The sequence below is a fragment of the Lacerta agilis genome, chromosome 9, assembly GCF_009819535.1.
Source record: "Lacerta agilis isolate rLacAgi1 chromosome 9, rLacAgi1.pri, whole genome shotgun sequence".
Lineage (NCBI taxonomy): Eukaryota > Metazoa > Chordata > Lepidosauria > Squamata > Lacertidae > Lacerta > Lacerta agilis.
The window spans coordinates 21,376,662-21,396,740 of NC_046320.1; the positions used below are offsets into that span (position 1 = coordinate 21,376,662).

General features: G+C 44.3%; 1 protein-coding gene across 1 annotated transcript in view; it reads left to right on the forward strand.

Annotated features, from left to right (window-relative positions):
* The first annotated feature begins 12,997 nt into the window (after positions 1-12,997).
* Positions 12,998-20,079, forward strand: part of KDR (kinase insert domain receptor) — a 48,872-nt gene continuing 41,790 nt past the window's right edge. Inside the window, exon 1 of the mRNA XM_033159899.1 lies at positions 12,998-13,301. Coding sequence (XP_033015790.1) covers positions 13,229-13,301 — 73 coding nt within the window. The 5' untranslated portion in view covers positions 12,998-13,228. The remainder of the gene's footprint in view (positions 13,302-20,079) is intronic.

Here is a 20,079-nt window from a genome sequence, read left to right on the forward strand (position 1 = left end):
ATTGCATCAATTTCCTTTATGGGTAATAACTCCTCCTACATAGAACACAAAAGGGACTTGAAGCTTAAGGTCTGGTGAACTGCTGAAGAAATTGTTACAAATAGTTTACTACTGCTGCCATAATTTCCAATGGAAGGCATTCCATTTTAGTCTTTGACATTTTCTGGTGTGTCTCCCATGATCCAATGCTTCTGTATATAGAAATATGTCACCCAAGCCTTACGGGATATGAAGTAATAGCTTTGGATGTTTCTCACACAAGCCCTAACTTCCTGTATTGTATCCCTAGGGCGGAAACTCACAAAGCAATAGTTAGTTCCTTCTCTAGTGCATTCATGTGATCAGGATAAGCAAATTTTCAGCAAAAAAAGAATCCACTATTTCATATTTCTTCTTAAAAATGGGAATAGCTTGTGCTGAAGTATGAATCTGGTCATAAAACTGTGATTATAAAAAGGGTACCAGCCCTAATTTACTTTGAATGGGAAGTCTAAATCCACTTTCTGTAGGTGCATCTCAGAAAGACCAGATTTCAAATAGTATTTCTCTGTGCAACTCTGCCCTGAGAGGCACGTTTTAGTCATTTTTTTTAAAAAAAGGTTGCCCTGAATTTTAACTGATTTTATATTTACTACTTTTTGAGTTTTTAATGTCACTACAATAATTGCTTTTGTTTCTGATGTTCATGATCTGTTTTATATTTGTTTTATGGTTCTCTTTTGTAGACTATCTTGAAAATCTAGATTAATAAAATTATGTTCCAACCCCCCCCCCCCCCCAATTTCTCTATATAGCCTCTGGACATTCCACAGTTTGCATCGAGAGGAAAATGCCTCAGAATGATTGCTATCCAATCTAACCTAAGATTACCTTGACCCACCTCCTTTTTGTTTGAGCTACCTTTTGTTTGAGCTACCTTGACCCACCTCCTTTTTGTTTTCCTTAACACACTGCTCTTTGCTGCAAGATGGTAGGAAAAAGCTACTCTTGGTTGGATTAAAAAAAAAAACAATTTATGATCTTCTGAAAGTTTTCATTGTTACTGAGATCCACGCACGCAGAAAGATAGAGATTTGTGGAAACATTCCATGTTGTAGAAAGGCCACTTCCGCATCAACAGGAGGTGGATTTGTGGGCGTCACAACCCAATCATGCGCGTAGGGGCTGAGCCCAGCCCCTGCGCGATTGGCAGTTAATTCTCGCGCCTCCCACAGGCTGACCAATCTGGTCGGCCTGGGGGGCCGTGTCTTAGTCCCTTTAAACTAGTGACGGGCGGGAAACTTGCCCTTTTTGTCCCGCTTCCCAGCTGGTTAGGTTCACCCACCCACCCTCCCTTAGATTTAGCTTCGACCTTGCTATGGACTTCAGTTGGTCGCCTTGGTTGGCCGGGGGGGCCTGGTAGGAGTTTTCCCCAATTGGACTAGCCAAATGAGTTTTTTCACCTACCTCGTAGCAATTGTCACAACTCTTGGTATGGCGGTTAGGCATTGGAAAATCTCCATATGAAGTGAGGAGGGGAGGTAGCGTCATCAACTGCCCCTCAATTGAAGGGTATTCCGTTAAAGGATTCCGGGGGCGTGGCCCTGTCTGAAGCCCGGGGAACTGAGGGCCTAAGGCACGCCACTAACGGTGATCACAGGGGGAATTCTGGGCGATGTTCATCACTGGGGTTCCTTACTGTGGTTAACCCTTCACTGACTCCCAACACATGGGTTGGGGTTGGATATAGCTGATAGGGTCCAATGCCTAAGCCAATACCGCTCAACATCCATAACCTATAAAGTTGTGGCCTTTACGCCCATTGAAATTTACATAATGTGTCTGTGTCATTATTTCCACGGGGAGGGGAGGGACATTGCCACGCAAACATCCCAGAGTCAACTAAAATTAACCTTGCTGCTTTTGGGCAACTGATATTCCAGCTTTCAAGCGTTCATTGGTGACAAAAGTTCTCTATGGGTTCTGAACATCCTAAAGTGGTTCTTCGATGCATGTTCAACACTTCACCCATTGAGATCTATTTTTCTTCTCCTGATAGTAAACACAACCTTGTTTCTCTGCATTTGGAAATCTATTTTTCTTCTCCTGATAGTAAACACAACCTTGTTTCTCTGCATTTGGAAAGTCAAGTCTTGTTTTTTTTCTGTGAAGGGATCCTTTTAGAATGTTAGAAGAATCAGAGTCATTAAATTCAAATGATAAATATAGGACTTAATTTATAAGTTTTTTTTCAGATGAACAAACCTTTTACAATTTGGCAAATGATTTGTTGGTTGCAAACAACTTTGGTGGCCTTTCATTTACACGAAGCAAATACCGGTGGGCTACAGGTTAGGGCAGGCTTCCTCAAACTAGGCCCTCTTGATGTTTTTGGCCTACAACTCCCATGATCCCTAGCTAGCAGGACCAGTGGTCAGGGATGATGGGAACTGTAGTCTCAAAACATCTGGAGAGCTGAGTTTGAGGAAGCCTGGGTTAGGGGGACAGAGAACTACGAGAAAGAACATACATTATAAGAGGAAGAATGTGTTCTACCTTGCCACTTTAGGGTTTTTTAGCTGTAAAATTTTAGGCAGCTTTTTTCCTTCTTTCTTTTTGCTGGCCTCTGCTCCACTCCCCAATCTGCCAACAAAATGTGTGCCCCATCCCCAAACTTCACCGTTTGATCTACTCTGGATCCCAGAATTTCTGATTTCATGATCTGGCAGCTGTAGGATCCACCTGGAAACAACAGTTCCACATCCTTAGTACGACACCATGCTGTACTTGTTAAAAAAAAAAATTCATAGCAAAGTTTCCAGATTTTGTTGTGTCTGCAGGGACCTTTGGAAGTTCTACAGCTATGTTCTACTCGCTGTTTTCAGCAACCTACCTGTTAAAGTAACCCTGACTCAGACCGCTGGAGTTCAAAATGATTGTGGTCAAAGAGCATCACACAGCACAGGATGACACCTTTAGAGTCAGCTCTCCAGCTGTTGCCTTCCCTTGAAAAAGGCCTCCATCAGCTCTTAAAAACTTGCTGAGGTCACTAATTTTTCACCCAGCAAGACAGGAAACACCCATACCATCCCCTCGTCTTCCTGTGTTCAAATATCTATTCAAAGGCTTTGCTGTGGTTTGGGCAGCACTGGCTATTCTCAGTTTCTCAGGTTCAGCTTTCCACATCTGCACATTGGTTTGCTTTAAAAAAAAAAGTCCTCATGAATATTCATCAATATTTTTGTGCGTTCTAATTTGGTGTGTAATTTGCTCTAATATGCATGTTTGTCTAAAGCAACATATCCTAATACAGTGGGTTTTTGTATGCTGCTTCCTCTCATATATGCATTTCTACACATAATTTACATGTAGGCATTCCCATAGAACTGCATTGCAAAATTCAGAAAAGTGTGAATTTTGAAGGATGCTTGTGCTTCAGTTCTGATACTGTTTTGTAAAATGTAAAACAGGTGGATTTGCCTTTAAATGAGGACTGAATTCCACCCCTACCTAGGTTTTTTTTATATTGTATTTCAAATTTCACAGGCAATTCAAGTACAAAAGTCATTCTGATTTTGTGAGTGTGAGAAAACGAGAGTAGCTTGCCAGGTTAAATCCCCATATAACTTGTATTTAAGCTTTGTTGGGAAACAGAAACGTTCATTTGGGGGGCTATTCTTAAATATTGATCTATATTTTCTGCTCGGACTTTAGGAACATACAGATATACTCCCTCTAGCCACAACGATCTCTTCAGAGAGGTGCCTTTAATGTAGCAGCTTTTATCCCATTTGAGGTGGTCCCAGGTAAATTTAGCTTACCCTGGTTATACTCTGTGCTGTTAATCTATTTAATGGCAGATCAGGATTTCTAACTTTATCTCAGTTGTTGTTGTTCAGTCGTTCAGTCGTGTCCGACTCTTCGTGACCCCATGGACCAGAGCACGCCAGGCACGCCTATCCTTCACTGCCTCTCGCAGTTTGGCCAAACTCATGTTAGTAGCTTCGAGAACACTGTCCAACCATCTCATCCTCTGTCGTCCCCTTCTCCTTGTGCCCTCCATCTTTCCCAACATCAAGGTCTTTTCCAGGGAGTCTTCTCTTCTCATGAGGTGGCCAAAGTACTGGAGCCTCAACTTCAGGATCTGTCCTTCTAGTGAGCACTCAGGGCCGATTTCCTTGAGAATGCATAAGTTTGATCTTCTTGCAGTCCATGGGACTCTCAAGAGTCTCCTCCAGCACCATAAGTCAAAAGCATCAATTCTTCGGCGATCAGCCTTCTTGATGGTCCAGCTCTCGCTTCCATACATTACTACTGGGAAAACCATAGCTTTAACTATACGGACCTTTGTCGGCAAGGTGATGTCTTTGCTTTTTAAGATGCTGTCTAGGTTTGTCATTGCTTTTCTCCCAAGAAGCAGGCGTCTTCTAATTTCGTGACTGCTGTCACCATCGGCAGTGATCATGGAACCCAAGAAAGTGAAATCTCTCACTGCCTCCATTTCTTCCCCTTCTATTTGCCAGGAGGTGATGGGACCAGTGGCCATGATCTTAGTTTTTTGGATGTTGAGCTTCAGACCATATTTTGCGCTTTCCTCTTTCACCCTCATTAAAAGGTTCTTCAATTCCTCCTCACTTTCTGCCATCAAGGTTGTATCATCAGCATATCTGAGGTTGTTGATATTTTTTCCGGCAATCTTAATTCCAGTTTGGGAGTCATCCAGCCCAGCCTTTCGCATGATGAATTCTGCATATAAGTTAAATAAGTTAATATCTCAGTACAGAGAAGCTAAATCAAATATTGTTTCCTTAAAAGATTGAAGACACAATGCAGTACAAAGTCTGCAGTCAATACCTGTATGTTTGCAATACTTCTCCCTGGGGTGAACAGTTAATAATGGTGTCCAAGAGAATGGGACTGGTTTTCTAATCAACGTTTTTGGTTTTGAAAAAGTACCCTTCCAACATTTCTTTCAATATTAGTTGTTTTCAGTAGCTTCTCATTAAAGAGGAGGAGGAGAAAGGGAATCCAGGAAACAAAAGTGAAACAGAAATATCTTCAGATAAGCAGAAGGGTTTAAGAGCCCCTTTGTCACAGGGTTTCTTTTATGTGTTGTGATATATTTATTAGACCTTGCCTGCTTACTGTGCGAAGGAGCCATTTGAATTGACGCTCCCTTTAGGGAAACGAGAAAGAGGAGGGAAAGTCGTGTTTACACAGAGAAAATGGTGCTTAATCTCTAGGAATGACAGGGAAAGATTATGCAAGCTGTAGATAACTCACCTTATCGTAAAAAGTAAACATGCTGAACGTAATGTAAAATAAATACACATTTGTCATTTAAACACTTTCTGCATCAAAGTCCCTTAGAATTCCCAGTGACTGGCATACAATTTTAAACTACATCCTAATTATTCAAGTAAGTGTGTGCCACTTACTCCATCAGGTGAAATTTGTGTTTTCCTGGATTTTAAACTGGTATTTTCAGTGTGATTAAAGCAGAACCTTAAAGATTCCAATCTTCAAAACACTTTTGTGGATATTTCTATCATCGTCACTACCACCATATTTGTGAAATCCATGTATTACAATGGGGTTGCGCACATGGGGCTGCCGTGTGCAGCAAACTCTCATGCATTGGACAATGTTAGGACAGGGTCTCCACAAGCCTGATCTGTGGAACCATTGACTATAGTACAGAACCACCCTACCACATCTATGCAGTTTTTCTTTTCTCTTAAAAAACCCCAAACATTTTTATTGCTTTTAAAACAAATGCAAGAACCATGAAACACCTTCTCCCAGTACATCTAATGGAGTTTGTCCTATTCATTGACATTAGACATAAATTTGCACATTCAATGTTCAAACGTATTACTTAATGTAACCTCTCCACTGAGAATATTGAGCGGTTGGTATAGCAAAGTCTTGATTTGTGTCATTAACCTAGTTCAAGCACATTGGCCTGCCCCCATGATTTGGGGGGAGGGGAGGGGCTGGTGCTGTGCGACGTGTGTGGCCATGCATGCACGCACAATGTGCTGATGTCACTCACGCATGCCACGCGACGTGCTGACGATTGTGTGCGTGATGTGAGCACAATGCACGGTGTGCGCAAGTGATGCAAGCATGCCACGTAGTGTACACAGATGGTGCACATGGTCACTACATTTTGGGGGGGGCAGCCCCCTTCCTGAATTTTTTTGGGGGGGACCATGGCCCCCATCCCCCTAAATAGTGCCCCTGACATAGTTAAAGTAAGGGGTCCATGTTTCTTGGAAGTTGTCTCTATTTGTTATGGCTTTATTTGCCCTCCCGTGTCTGCTGAGATGCTCAGACATTGCTGTATCCCAGATACGATTTCCCCATATGTTCATTTCCACACAACCACCCAATTCTTATAAAGCGCCTATAGTGGTACCTCAGGTTAAGAACTTAATTCGTTCTGGAGGTCCGTTCTTAACCTGAAACTGTTCTTAACCTGACGTCCCACTTTAGATAATGGGGCCTCCTGCTGCCACCGCGCGATTTCTGTTCTCATCCTGAAGCAAAGTTCTTAACCCGAGGTACTATTTCTGGGTTAGCAGCGTCTGTAACCTGAAGCATCTGCAACCCGAAGTGTCTGTAACCCAAGGTATTCCTTCCTGCAGACATTAGCACATGAGGAAAGAACACTAATGGTTGTTCTCCTGGAAATTCATGGATTCATACCTGACCAAGGTCTTACCTTATATGCGGTAGCTGTCAGAGGGGCAGGGCAGGTGATACCTATATAAACTGGCTAGCCTTGAGCACTATGCACCTTGTGTTTAGGGGTTGTTGTTGTTGTTGTTTTGAAGGAGGGGGATTTGTAGTTCAACATAGGGCAAAAGGAAAAAGGAAAAAGGGATGATTCTAAACATATGCTAGATTTGCTGAGAGAAGATCATTTTGTTTCCAGGCCACTGAAAACCCTAATTCAACTACTTTCCGTTTCTGGACCCTTTTCTTTTCTTTTCTTTTCTTTTCTTTTCTTTTCTTTTCTTTTCTTTTCTTTTCTGGCTGCTGACCTTCCTATTTTCATGGGGGTTTTTTTCCCCCCATTTCAACCATGAAGGTTAAATGTCTGCTGTTTCTGGGGGGAAAAGAAACTAAAACAAGGCACAAGATGCTGAAAAATTCTACCAGATGCTGTGCTATAAAGTGCAAGCGTATGATTTGTGACGTGCCCATAGCCATAGACCTACAGATTACAGCTACAGTAATCTGCTATCTGGCTGTCTTATCTTAAACCTCAACTTTCTGCTACTGCTCTCCCTCTATGTAAACACAATTAGGGTTTTGCAGATTATATAGTTTTAAATAAATAAATAAACAAATGGGTTGTTTTACTGCAGAGCTGGTGCGCTCTTGACGTAGAGGACATCCTTGGAACTTACGGCGTGTCTGGCCAACCTAATCATAATGGGCTTCCACCTATCGAGCTGTGCACATTGTACTTGGAAAGCAATAAATCAGTGTCAGTCTTCAAACATGGGGTTTATTACAATTTCAGGGGATTTGTCATTTGCAAGCTAAGGAGTCATGAGCATTAGGGTCTGCTGGGTGGCGGGAGACAGGCTTCCTCTGCATGATATGCATCCTCACCACAGCCAGCAGGCAGCCGGCACCTTAGTGTCCGAGCTTTGTCTGAGATCCAGTCCTCACACACAATCGCTTGCATGATAACGGGTTTCCTTCTGCAATACAGTGGACGCTGGCCCGAGCTGTGTCTCTACACATGCAAAAGCGTTTGTGTGCAAGAAAGCGCACAGTTATAGCTCAGCCGTTGTGTGCCCAGGTTGTACACTCCTTGAAGGTTATGAGTATGAGCTTGCAGCTCAATGACGTGTGTGCACAGGCACAAAGATCCCGCACTCATGGAATGTAATGTTGAACGACCCGAATGGCGCTTTGGAAAAGAAGGCAATGGGTGGAGGAAGTTTCACACAGAGGCATAGCATGGAGTGGGGGCTGCCGGGGCAATCTCCCCAGGAGCAATTTTTGGGAGGTGAGGCACTGCTCATACTGCCAGCCCTGTGCGGCTCTGTGAAGCTGGGATCTGACTAGATCCCTCACAAAGTGGTTTGAGGAGGGTAGTGCAAGAAGGATACCATGTGCCCTTTGACCCCCAACCTTGCCCTCGAGGGGCTGGAGTCAAAGGGCACATGGCTGTTGCGTGCTTCTCACACCGCCCTCCACGAGCTGCTTTGCAAGGCGGGGATCTGATCAGGTCCCCACCTCGCAAAGTGGCTCAGGGCTGGTGTCTTTCCAGTGACAATGGCAGCACTGAACGCTGGGCTGTGTTCGCCCCCTGCACCCGGCACCTCGCCCCTCCTCCAGTGCACGTGCGTGTGCCCCAGGGACTATGAAAACTCACTCTGCTGCTGGTTTCACATCTTACGCTGGGTTAGAGAACCTCAATCTGGGGGTGGAGAGCTAATTCATCTATATCTGGCTCTCAGAAGTCTCCCCCTCTCAGGCCCTGCTTCACAGCCCAATTGTTTTTACCTAGCTGGAATGTGTCCTTGATCTCTGACCCTGACCCTTGCTTCCCTGGATGGAGGACAGAGAGGGGTGTGCAACTGTGTGTAGAAAATAAAACAGGGACATGGGTTGCGCTGTGGTCTGAACCACTGAGGCTCTTGGGCTTGCCGATCGGAAGGTCGGTGTTTCGAATCCCCGCCACGGAGTAAGCTCCCATTGCTCTGTCCTAGCTCCTGCCAACTTAGCAATTTGAAAGTACGCCAGTGCAAGTAGATAAACAGGTACCACTGTGGCAGGAAGGTAAATGGAATTTCCATGTGCTCTGGTTTTCGTCACGGTGTCCCAATGTTCCAGTAGTGGTTTAGTCATGCTGGCCACATGACCCGGAAAGCTGTCTGCAGACAAATGCCGTCTCCCTTGGCCTGAAAGCGAGATGAGTGCTTAACCCTCCAGGAATCCTTTACCTTTACCTTTTTACATAGAAATTATCCTACTGCAGAAAGGTAAATTGCCCATTTTTTGCTGCTCCCCCCTTTTTTCCTCTGGTCTCACCCACCACTTGGAAGGCCGTCAAGAAGGGAATGTGGCCTTCAGAGTGGAAAAGGTCTCCCACCCCTGTGCTAAGCCATTTGCGTGAGAATTTGCTTCGCAGGAAAAGTTTGCCATGTGAGACTGCCTTCTTTACAGTTCAGGTAGCTGCCACATGATTATTCACTTATGTGAACGGACCTTAACTTTATTGTCACTTGACCTGCCCAGCTTTCCCTAGATAAGGCACTGACTTCACCTTCTGCCAGAGCCATGTCCTGTCGGTGCCAATGTTACTAGTCAGTGTGCCAAAAATGATTATGCAAATCGAGCTCCAGAGCTCAATTTCACAGGGGCAATGAAAATTTGCACATACGAATCTGAGACTGAAATAAAAATGTCCCCGGATTGAAAAACAAGACCAGCCTGAAACTGCCGGATTCATTTATTATTCCTAAAAAACGAAAGCAAACTTATTTCTTAGCCCTGACATTTAGTCCGTTTGCATGGGAAGGGCACCACGAGCATCAAGCCCAAGGCGAAGGAACCAGAAATCCAATAAATGCCCGCCTGCTGAATAACTAGAGTCGTCCCGCGTGGTCATTTTTGTTCAAATTACAATTTCTGGACATGTGACAGGTACAGGACGTTGTAGCGTTGACAGATCTGAAGCGCAGGTGGCAAGCTTCCCTGCTGAAAAAGCCAACAGGTCAGGAAACATGTGGATCTAATGGGGAGGAAGTGAAAGGAGTGATTCCCAGCTCATTTTCCTGATGACAGGCCTGTTTAAAAAGAAGGCAAGGGGCACTGGAAAATGACTTTCACTGCTTCTGGACATTACACAGTCATGATGAAACTTTAGTTCAGGTTTCCTCAAACTTGGACCTCTAGATGTTCCCTAGCTAGCAGGACCAGTGGTTAGGGATGATGCGAATTGTAGTCTCAAAACATCTGGAGAGCTGAGTTTGGGGAAGCCTGCTTCATGTCTGGGCAGTGGTGTTCTAACCTCAGTTTTCTTCTGTGGTTTATTTCTTTCCTCTCCTTTCCTCTAGAAACCCCTTGAGCCACTGATACATGTTAAATTTACAAAGCAAGTGAGTATACTCATTATCATTTAATTGTTAAACCATAAATAATCACTATTAAGCGATCCTATATCATCTTAAGAGTACATAAGCGGCAAGACACTTGGGGAAATGGCTAAATTTACCTCATACAGTGTAACCCTATACATGTTTACTCAGATGTAAGTCCTACTGTATTGAAAGGGGCTTACATTACATATAGAATTGCAGCCCCAGTTCCCCCATAGCAAACAAACTGCTATCACATCCAAAGGTCGCTTGCTATTATGTGAAACCCATCTGCTATATTTCCATTTAATAAACCTGTTTATCCATAGCAGTACAGAAATAACATTCCCCAAACCTTTTTTTAGGGCCCATTCCCTTGGGTTGCATAGATACGCTTTTATTTTTTGCACCATCCTCCCAACTCAAAATATTTTTGCTGGGTTGGACCAGGGGGAAAATAATTACATCATCTCCCTTGAATATTATCGCTGCAGGTTGCAAAGCAGCAGTAAAAACATGCATATCTATACTTTAACCCAGTGGTAGGCAACCTAAAGCCCATGGGAAGGATGCAGCCCAAACGCCTTCTCAATCCGTCCCGCAGACAGTCCAGGAATCAGCGTGTTTTTACATGAGTAGAATGTGTCCTTTTATTTAAAATGCATCTCTGGGTTATTTGTGGGGCCTGCCTGGTGTTTTTACATGAGTAGAATGTGTGCTTTTATTTAAAATACATCTCTGGGTTATTTGTGGGGCATAGGAATTCGTTCATTTCTCCCCCCAAATATACTCCGGCCCACCACATGGTCTGAGGGACGGTGGACCGGCCCATGGCTGAAAAAGCTTGCTGACCCCTGCTTTAACCTAAGAGCAGCACAGATGTAAATCCAGGTGGAAGATACATCAGCATAGTGTATGAATCAAACACGTTTCAGGTCCTTTTGCAACACCACTTCTCCCTTTATGTAGTTATATGGAAGTCCTCTGGAAGCTGAAGCAAGCAAGCCAAAGTCTTCAAGGCAAGGGGGGGTGGGTGGGAGGGAAGAATCCTATTTTATGGGGTGATGGGATGACTAGTATGGCCAAAAGCAAATCTCCAAGCCCAAGCAAAACTCAAGCCCTATTGAGTTCCATGGGGCTTACTCCCAAGGAAATGTAAAATGCCAGCTTTAGTGGCTTTCACATTCCTCATGCCTCAACAGTTCTGTAACTTTATTAAGTAGAACAGTTATAAGCACAGTACAGAGGAAAGGGGAATGGCTCTACCTTCTTTTCTGAGTTCAGGGGGCTAAACAGGAAGCTGTTCATGTTGCCCACAGATGCCAGAAATGATAACGCAGACGGCAAGCTAGGATCTTCTCTGCCTGGATCTCACTTCTGAACTTGTTGCTTTCAACAATCAAGGAAACAAAAGGCAGCTTGTTGTCCTGGGCTCCTGCTGCCTCCTGTCCTGTCCAGACTCCTTCAGCCAGACCCTCCTGCCTGTCTGCACGAGGTGTTTGTGGCAGGTCTGAGGAAGAGAAATCGTGACTGATGCAGAGGAACAGCAGGAGCGGAAGAAGTGCACTGGGAATGGTTGGGAGGGGTCCGCTCTTCCCCCATCCCCTCCCTGCAGAGCCTTCAGAGCAGAGCTTTTGCAAGTTGTGTCTAATGAGATTTGGGGCACCAGAGTAGCAGAGATTGAGTTTCCAGTGTTAATGGGAGATGTGCGGGTCTTTCATTTCTTTCTTTTCTTTTTTAAAAAACAGACTTAATTCAAGCTAGAGATCTTGGAAATGAGTCTTACGTAACAAATATTAACGCACCGGAAGTCACTCCTGATTCTGAGAGCAGGATTAAGATGGTCTCATGCTCAACCAGAGTGCAACCCTTCATGCTTTTGATGAGCTGGGCTCTAGTCCACAAAACATTGTTGTTTTTATTTATTCATGAAAATATTTGTATGCCACTATTTCATTTAAAATATCAAAGCGGTTTACAGGAACCCATACATATATGCAATAAAAAGCAGGCAAAACATTTAAGTCAGAGATCATCCGCTGACTAATGTGCCACAATAATTCTGTTGGGCTCCTCTGGATGAGGAATGCTTATTTAGCATTCATCCTAATTCCCTTGCATAAAATGCGCTGGTTAGACTATGTCCAGTTTATATGGAACATTTGTTTTGATTTTTGTGTGGGGTGTTTATACATCTTCCCATGAATTCATCCCATACTTTTCAGAATGATTCCCCATCACTTTCTTAACTGCAAAGAGTCTTTTTTCTTTTTTTAAAAAATGTGCGCTTTGTAGGGTTACCATATTTCAAAAGTGAATATCTGGACACACAAAAGTTGTTGCAGGTTCCACTTGTAGTCATTCATATACTGTATAGAAATATGCTTTTACTGAAACTAGTTTCAGTCTTACTCAAGAAGGTATCAAAACTGCCAGGGTACACAACCTATCAACTGGACTTTGGCCACACAGTTGCTTGAAAACCTTAAGAACTTCACACCTCTCTATCCATCACAACGGGGAAGATGTTTGCAGAAACATGTGGTGTGGTTGAACTGCAAGCCAATAACTTTCGATTTAGTTAGAAAGCAGAACTTTGACACATATGTAGTCCCAGTGGGTGCTAGAAAAGTGTGGAAATGCATCTCAGAAGTACACCTCCCAAATGGTAAAGAAATTGTTTTTATCCCCCCCTTTTTTATTTTGCCTCTGAAGCTCCAAGAAATTCACCCCAGAAGAAGAGGGGCGACATTGGGGAGAAACATCAGGGTCGGAGGCGGGGCTAGCGTGTCAAGCCCCTCCTCCGAAGGAGCGCTGGGCCCGGGATTGGTCAGCACTGATTTGCAAAACCCCGCCTGGCGGGGAAGACTCTTGCCAGGCTGCTGGGGCGTCAGAGCGCCTAGAGGAGAATCCGCAGAAATATTGTTTCTTTACCCCGCCTAAGGAAGTGCGCTTGTCGCGGCTGCTCCGCGGATCTTCTGGCTAGCTGAAGCGGTCGGATCTAAGGCAAAGAGGCTGAGGCTTTTGCCCCGCAGCTGATGTCTGGGCTATAATAGAGATCACCCGGTGTTGGGTAGCTTCCCCTGGACTTGACCTGCTCTGTCACCCGCGTTTTGTTGTGGTTCTTGTTGCTCCGAGGAAACATGGAGCTGTCGGCGGGACTGGGACTGATCCTGGCGCTGTGGGCTGCCGCGGAGCCCGGGCTGGTTGAGGCGGGTAAGAGGAGCGCACGAGTGTGTGTGTGTGTGTTATTGTTGTTTGTTGTTGGGTTGGTTGGTGGATAACTTAGCCGCAGCCGATCTCCTAGGGGCTCCCCTTTCCCAGGATCCAGGGAATCAGCTAAGCCAAGCTAGATTGCCACAGATCACACACACACACACCCGCCGCCTCCCCAGGTGCCGAGGAATTCCCTGGGTTGGGGGAAGAAATAGCCTGTCGAAGGATAGATGAACGTGTGTTTGTGTGTGTGTGTGTGGGGGGGGGGCTTTTTGCAAAAATAAAGGTGGAAAGAACCAGCTGCAAGCGTAGCCTGTTTCACTGTAACTAAGCCCCACAGAATTCAGCAGCACTTACTTCCGAGTAGACATGGCCGGGATTGCTCTGCTGAGCGCCGATGTTCCGCGTTGTCTTGCGCAGTCGCCTGGCGCACGGAGCGAGCCGAATCCAAAATGAGCAGGTGATTGTGGCGGCGTGCGACGCGGCAAGCGACCCTTCCGCAACATGTTGGCTTTCTGATAATAGAATCATCGAATTGGAAGGGGTACCGAGTATCATCTAGTCCAACCCCCTACAACGCAGGAATATGCAGCTGTCCCTGACGGGGGGGGGGTCGAACCTGCAACCTTGGCGTTGTCAGCACCGCGCTCTAGCCAACGATGGCCAAGGCGGCGGCGACGCCCCATACCTGGGAATAAGCCCCATTGAATTCAGGGCGAGTAATTTCCGAGCAGGCAAGGCTTAGCCTTGTGCCTTATGCACCGGGCTGAGAGAGCTGACCTGAAGCTACTTTGGTTATCTGTATGAGCTGGAGTGGCCCAGCCTTGGGGTGTTTCTCTGTCTAGTTCTCTCCCCCCCCACCCCCCACCCCGCAGCAGTTCAGCTGAGCAAGGATGCGAGGGTCCTCTCAGGTGTGGCTGACTGAAGGGCTTAAACTTATTGTTGGGTCTTTTTTAGCAGCAGGGAGAGAGGTTGAGGTTGGAGAGTAAGGAAGAGAGGATTTAGGGCCCTGGCTCCAAATCTCCTCCTGCCCCTCCACAAGGATCACCATGGATTCTCCAAGAAACCCACTTTCAGGTCCATTTCACACAAGTGTTCCCCCCAATCCTTTTTTGTATGAGGGTTAATTTTTTTTTTGCAAACGGTGTTTAGATTCTGTGAACTACCCTGAGACCTGCAGGTATAGGCCGGTATATAAATTCAATAGATAAATGAATAGATTTTAACTTTTCTGGGACAGGAGCCCGCCCTCTTTGTCTTCCCTAAAGTACCACTCACACTGATGGAGCAATATTGACCATGGCACTATGCCATCATTTGCAAATAATGTGCATGTCTGCACATGTTCGTGTTGGTATGTTAAAAAAAGGGACCACAGGGAACCACTGTCTTTTTTTATTTTATAAAATTTATTGGTATTTCCACACAAAACAACAAATAAAAAGCATACATTCTACATGTAAAAACAAACACACCACAAAATACAAATAACAATCAAATACATACCTATCTCCCCACCAAAACACAGGAACACACCAATCTAATTATTATAGCCTTATTTCGAATCTTACTTGGGGGACTTCCTCACGTTCTCTCTTCTGCGTTCAATTCTAATTTACTTTAGTAACTTTGTAACTATTTTAACACTCATTCACCATTATTCTTAATCTTCAACTAACATCTTAACTTATCTCTATCAACTTATTCATAACCATAACATCTAATATAAAAATCACAATCTTAACTTCTTATGTACGGTACTATTTTAACCTAACATTGTATAGCTATCGCCTATTATATTCACTGATTTCACTTCAATTGAAATTGACAGGGAACCACTGTCAATTACAGGGGCAGGGATGGACATTCATGTAGTCTTCACATCATCCTTAATAATATTAATATAGATGCTATTCTCATAGGGCTGCCATATTTCAAAAAGTGAAAATCCAGACACAAAAGTTGTTGACCGTTGTTTTTTTTTGCTAAGTTGTTGAGCTTTTTCGGGGAGGAGGGGGCCAAAGTTGGTGAGCTTTATTGTTATTATTATCATCAGTGTGTGTGACGTGCTACTTTTTGTACATATTTTCCCTGGCTCAGAGGTGACATTCATGCAAGAAACAATGTCTTTTGTGAAACACCTCCCAAAGTCCTTGCCAGTCTTCACCTAACCCTTTGGGATTATTAACCCATTCACATTGCAACCAGTGATACCAGTTAACATGCAATACTGAGCTAGATGGACCATTGTGGTTTGCGTTGCCTCGAACAAAATGTTTCTCAGTGTGTTCTGTTTACACCTTCAGTTGCAGTTTATCAGGAGTAGTCAACTGATGCAGTGCATGTATGAAATAAGCAAGAAAGTGTGAAAGCCAAGTTTCCATTTTCATGTGCCATTGTCACATGTTAATCACATGTATGCACGGTGAAAATACTTAACATGTTCAGCTCTGTCAAACCACGTACAGGCTTCAGGATTTTTTCTGACACCAGAAGATCATATGTGGAGTTATCTTACATGTGATTTGATTAATCCTGAGTTATACATTCCCAAATTTATTGGTTTTCCTCTTTATGCACACCAGCTCAGTTGCTTAGACTTAGCATGCTGCAGATAATGCCAAGGTTGCAAGTTTGATCCCCCATATGGGACAGCTGCATATTCCTGCATCGCAGGGGGTTGGACTAGATGATCCTCAGGATCCCTTCCAACTCTACAATTCTAAGATTCTAAGACCACTGGGACCGGGGGCAGGGAGTGTGCAAAAGGCAGGGAGCCCATCAGTAGTAGAGTGAATGATGCAATGATAAATGGAGCTGGAACCAACGACAGGCTGAGGCAATAAATTCTAGATTCACCACCATCCATCTCCCATCTTTAGTTCCACAAAGGGCATCACTGAGACTAAGGATGACAGCAACTAAAACTGATGGAATATGCAGAGATGGCAAAACTTACTGGAAGAATAAGAGATCAAGTTGAGAGACTTTAAAAAACAACAACAGAAAATGTGTTGAATATATGAAGACAAATGGTAAACAATTAAAAGCATTAGCAGGATTGACGTAAACCCAAGCAGTAAGAAATAACTTAAAGGAAGTATAAAGGATACATTTGTGAACAGGTTTGAATTGGTGATGCAGTAAAAAATATGATATAAAATAAGAAACTGCAGAGAGGGAGGGAGGGAGGGAGGGAAGCCGCAGAAAAGGTAAGGGAATAATTTCTATTGTTGAAACATTGTAAAATGCAAAAATGCAAAATAAAATTTAAGAAGAGACTTATGGATGAGGATGCTGAAAAGGTTGTGCCAATCTCTGGGCTGGTAAGAAGTTCAGGCAGGTGGGGGCAGGCTGAGGTTTGTGGCGCAGCACCCCATTTGCCCCAATGTGCCAGCCTCCACTGAGCGCTACATCCTATGGCAGCAAAGTCCATGACAAAGGGCACACATTTGCATATTCTAAACCATGCAAAGGTGACAATTGTTGTTGTTCAGTCGTTCAGTCGTGTCCGACTCTTCGTGACCCCATGGACCAGAGCATGCCAGGCACCCCTATCCTCCACTGCCTCCCGCAGTTTGGCCAAACTCAGGTGACAATGGTATGAGTTAAAAAACAAAAGGGAATGCAATAGCAGTAGCCACCTGGGATAGCTCAGTCGGCAGAGCATGAGACTCGTAATTTCGGCAGAGCATGAGACTCGTAATTTGAAGATCGTGGGTTCAAGCCCCATGTTGGGTGAAAGATTCCTGCATTGCATGGGGGCTTGACTATACAAGACCCTTGTGGTCGGGGCCGGATTTAGGTTTGATGAGGCCCTTAGCTACAGAAGGTAATGGGGCCCTCTATATAGCAGGCAGGGCCCATTACTTACACCATAGGAGCCTACACAACACAAAACACTGTTGCTGTATGCAGGTTTTATTTTATTTGTTTTTTATCTTATATTTTGGAAATGTACATCCAGTCCCCCCCCCCCACTTTAAATTTTGTTGGGGCCCCACAAGAGAGTGGGGCCCTAAGCTATAGCTTGTTTAGCTTATGCTGTACATAAACCCGGCACTGCTGGTGGTCCCTTCCAACTCTACGAGACCACTGACCAAATGCTAACCCAGCAAGTTAGGTTGGCGGGAGGAGATTCTTGGGAGATTTGAACTAATCGTTCGAACTGCTTTGTGTAACAACAAAGGAAAGCAGCAGCCAAACAGAAGGACCGTGGTTATTTGAAGGAGGTCCCCCAGGACACAGCGTCTGCGGCCATAGGTAGATTGAGGTCTACCAAGTGGCATCTAGTTTTATGCTGCTGGTGCTAATGAACATCGCAGGAAAGGAGCAAACCACTCATGCTGCTAATGGTCTGAAGGGCTAAAGGCAGTGGCAGACCTTGGCTCCTCAAATTTCAGTGACACCTTGTGCAACACCAAAATCCAGCACCCCTGCCTCTCACCTTCCTTAGGGTGTCGTAGTTGTGGTGTCTGCTGCAAAGCCCCAAGGGTTCAGCACTGACCAATGATGCTCCCCTTGATCTGTCTTTGCTAAAGGACTCTTTTGGCTTGCTTATGGTGGTTATTGAAAGCTGGATAACTGGAGTGTTATTATTGCAGCGCTGTTCTCTGTGTATGGTATGTGCTGTGCATGAAATAGGTGCTTTCTCATGTTGGTGAGCAGAGGATCAAGGCTCTGGGAATATCACCCCCGATTTTCCCATTAAGCCTGCTTTAAGAAGTTAAGAAAAGACCTGCAGGATCATACCAAAGGTCTATCTAGTCCAGGCTTCTGTTTCACACAAGAACCGATCAGATGCCTTTCAGAAGGCCACAAGCAAAACATTGGCTCTTTCCTCGTGGTTATTCACCAGTGACTGGTATTCAGAGCAAGATCAGAAAGGAAGAGCTAGATTTCTTGACTATTTTGAACAATGTTAGGTTTCATATAATTTACCTTTTTCTTTTTAAAACCCCCCTCCTTCCCCCACACCCATTATTGCTTGTTTGGCTTTCATTGGTGATACCCAATTGGGAAGATAAATCTATGCTTGGCACCATTTCTATCTTCTCTGAGCTTCTGCGATCCACATAAATATATGAATTTGGCAGGTTTGCTCCAAGGATATCTGAGATGAGGGATACGCTTTGAGCACAATCTTAGCAAATGTTTCGTGGAAATTGATGGCAGATAGCAGTGCAGAGTCCTATGCCTGTTTACTCAGAAGTAAATCACAGTAAGTGGGCCTAGGACTGCAGCTGTACAGTGCTTGCTGCATGGCTGCTGAGTTTTAGGGATCAGTGAAACAATTAAATAGTTAAGATGATATATGTAGTGCTAGCAGTCATAATAAAATGGCTTGGAGAAGTGAAATCCAAGCAGATTTCACCACAGAGCAGATGATTTAGAATTACTGTTTATTAATATACTTACTTTAATGCTAGCAAAAAATATGAGGGTGGCGCTGTGGGTTAAACCACAGAGCCTAGGGCTTGCCGATCAGAAGGTCGGCGGTTTGAATCCCTGCAATGGGGTGAGCTCCCATTGCTCGGTCCCTGCTCCTGCCAACCTAGCAGTTCGAAAGCACGAAGTGCAAGTACTGGTAGATAAATAGGTACTGCTCTGGCGGGAAGGTAAACGGCGTTTCTGTGTGCTGCTCTGGTTCGCCAGAAGCGGCTTAGTCATGCTGCCCACATGACCCAGAAGCTGTACGCTGGCTCCCTCGGCCAATAAAGCTAGATGAGTGCCACAACCCCAGAGTCGTCCGCGACTGGACCTAATGGTCAGGGGTCCCTTTACCTTTACCTTTAATTTCATATTAATAATAAATTTAGGATGAAAGGGCAATGTGAGGTTGCAATTCTAGCCGTACACTTACCTGGGAGTAAGTCTTTTTGAACTTAGTGCTACTTTTTTCTGTGTAGACATGCTAACAATCCTATAGATGTTTTCTAGCTTTCATTTTCCCCTTTGAGCCAGTGGCTGCCAAGACGGAATGTAAAATCTGTCTGAGTGACATACATTCAGATAAAAAGCAACTCATGAATGAAATATTACTACCGTAGCCTAATAATTATAGAATAATGGTTTGCCAATGGACCTTATTACAATTCCATTTTGTCTTTGAATTACAGTCTTTCATAGCAGCATATTTACAGTGCATTTCCCCCCTTCCTCTCCTTGTGTTTGAGCATTTCTTTGGTATTGCTCATGGAACAGAGTTCCTGTTTCAAGTGACATATCAGATACTGTAAAAGCATCGTTTTGGAATCCCAAGCGTATTTAGAAACCAAGGCTTCCATCTGTATGAATGTGACTTCCATTATAGGAAGCTGTTTCATCACTGAGTCAGAAAATTGTCTACAATGACTGGCAGTGCTCACCAGAGACTCAGGCAGGAGTCTTTCCTGGACCTACTTGAAGATGTTGAGGATTGAACTGGAGCAAAAAAGCTTGCCTGCCATTCCATTGAGGGGGCATCATTTGAAAACCACTTGTTATCTTAACCCACACAATCAGTGCAACGAATGCTTGGAACACCTTACCTAAATGCTTAGAACATCTTCCCTGAAATGGGTTTTATAATAAGGTTGCCATATTTCCCGGACATAGCCGAAATACGGCATTTGGAACCAGTGAATGGGTGAAAATTGCTTCAGAGTGCGGGAAAATCCAGACATATGGCAACACATGTCGGAAGTCCAGCTCAGATACGTCATTTGTTTCAGAGTTTTTGAAAAAATAAAAAGCTCAACTTCTGTGTCTGGATTTTCACTTTTTGAAAGGCGGCGAC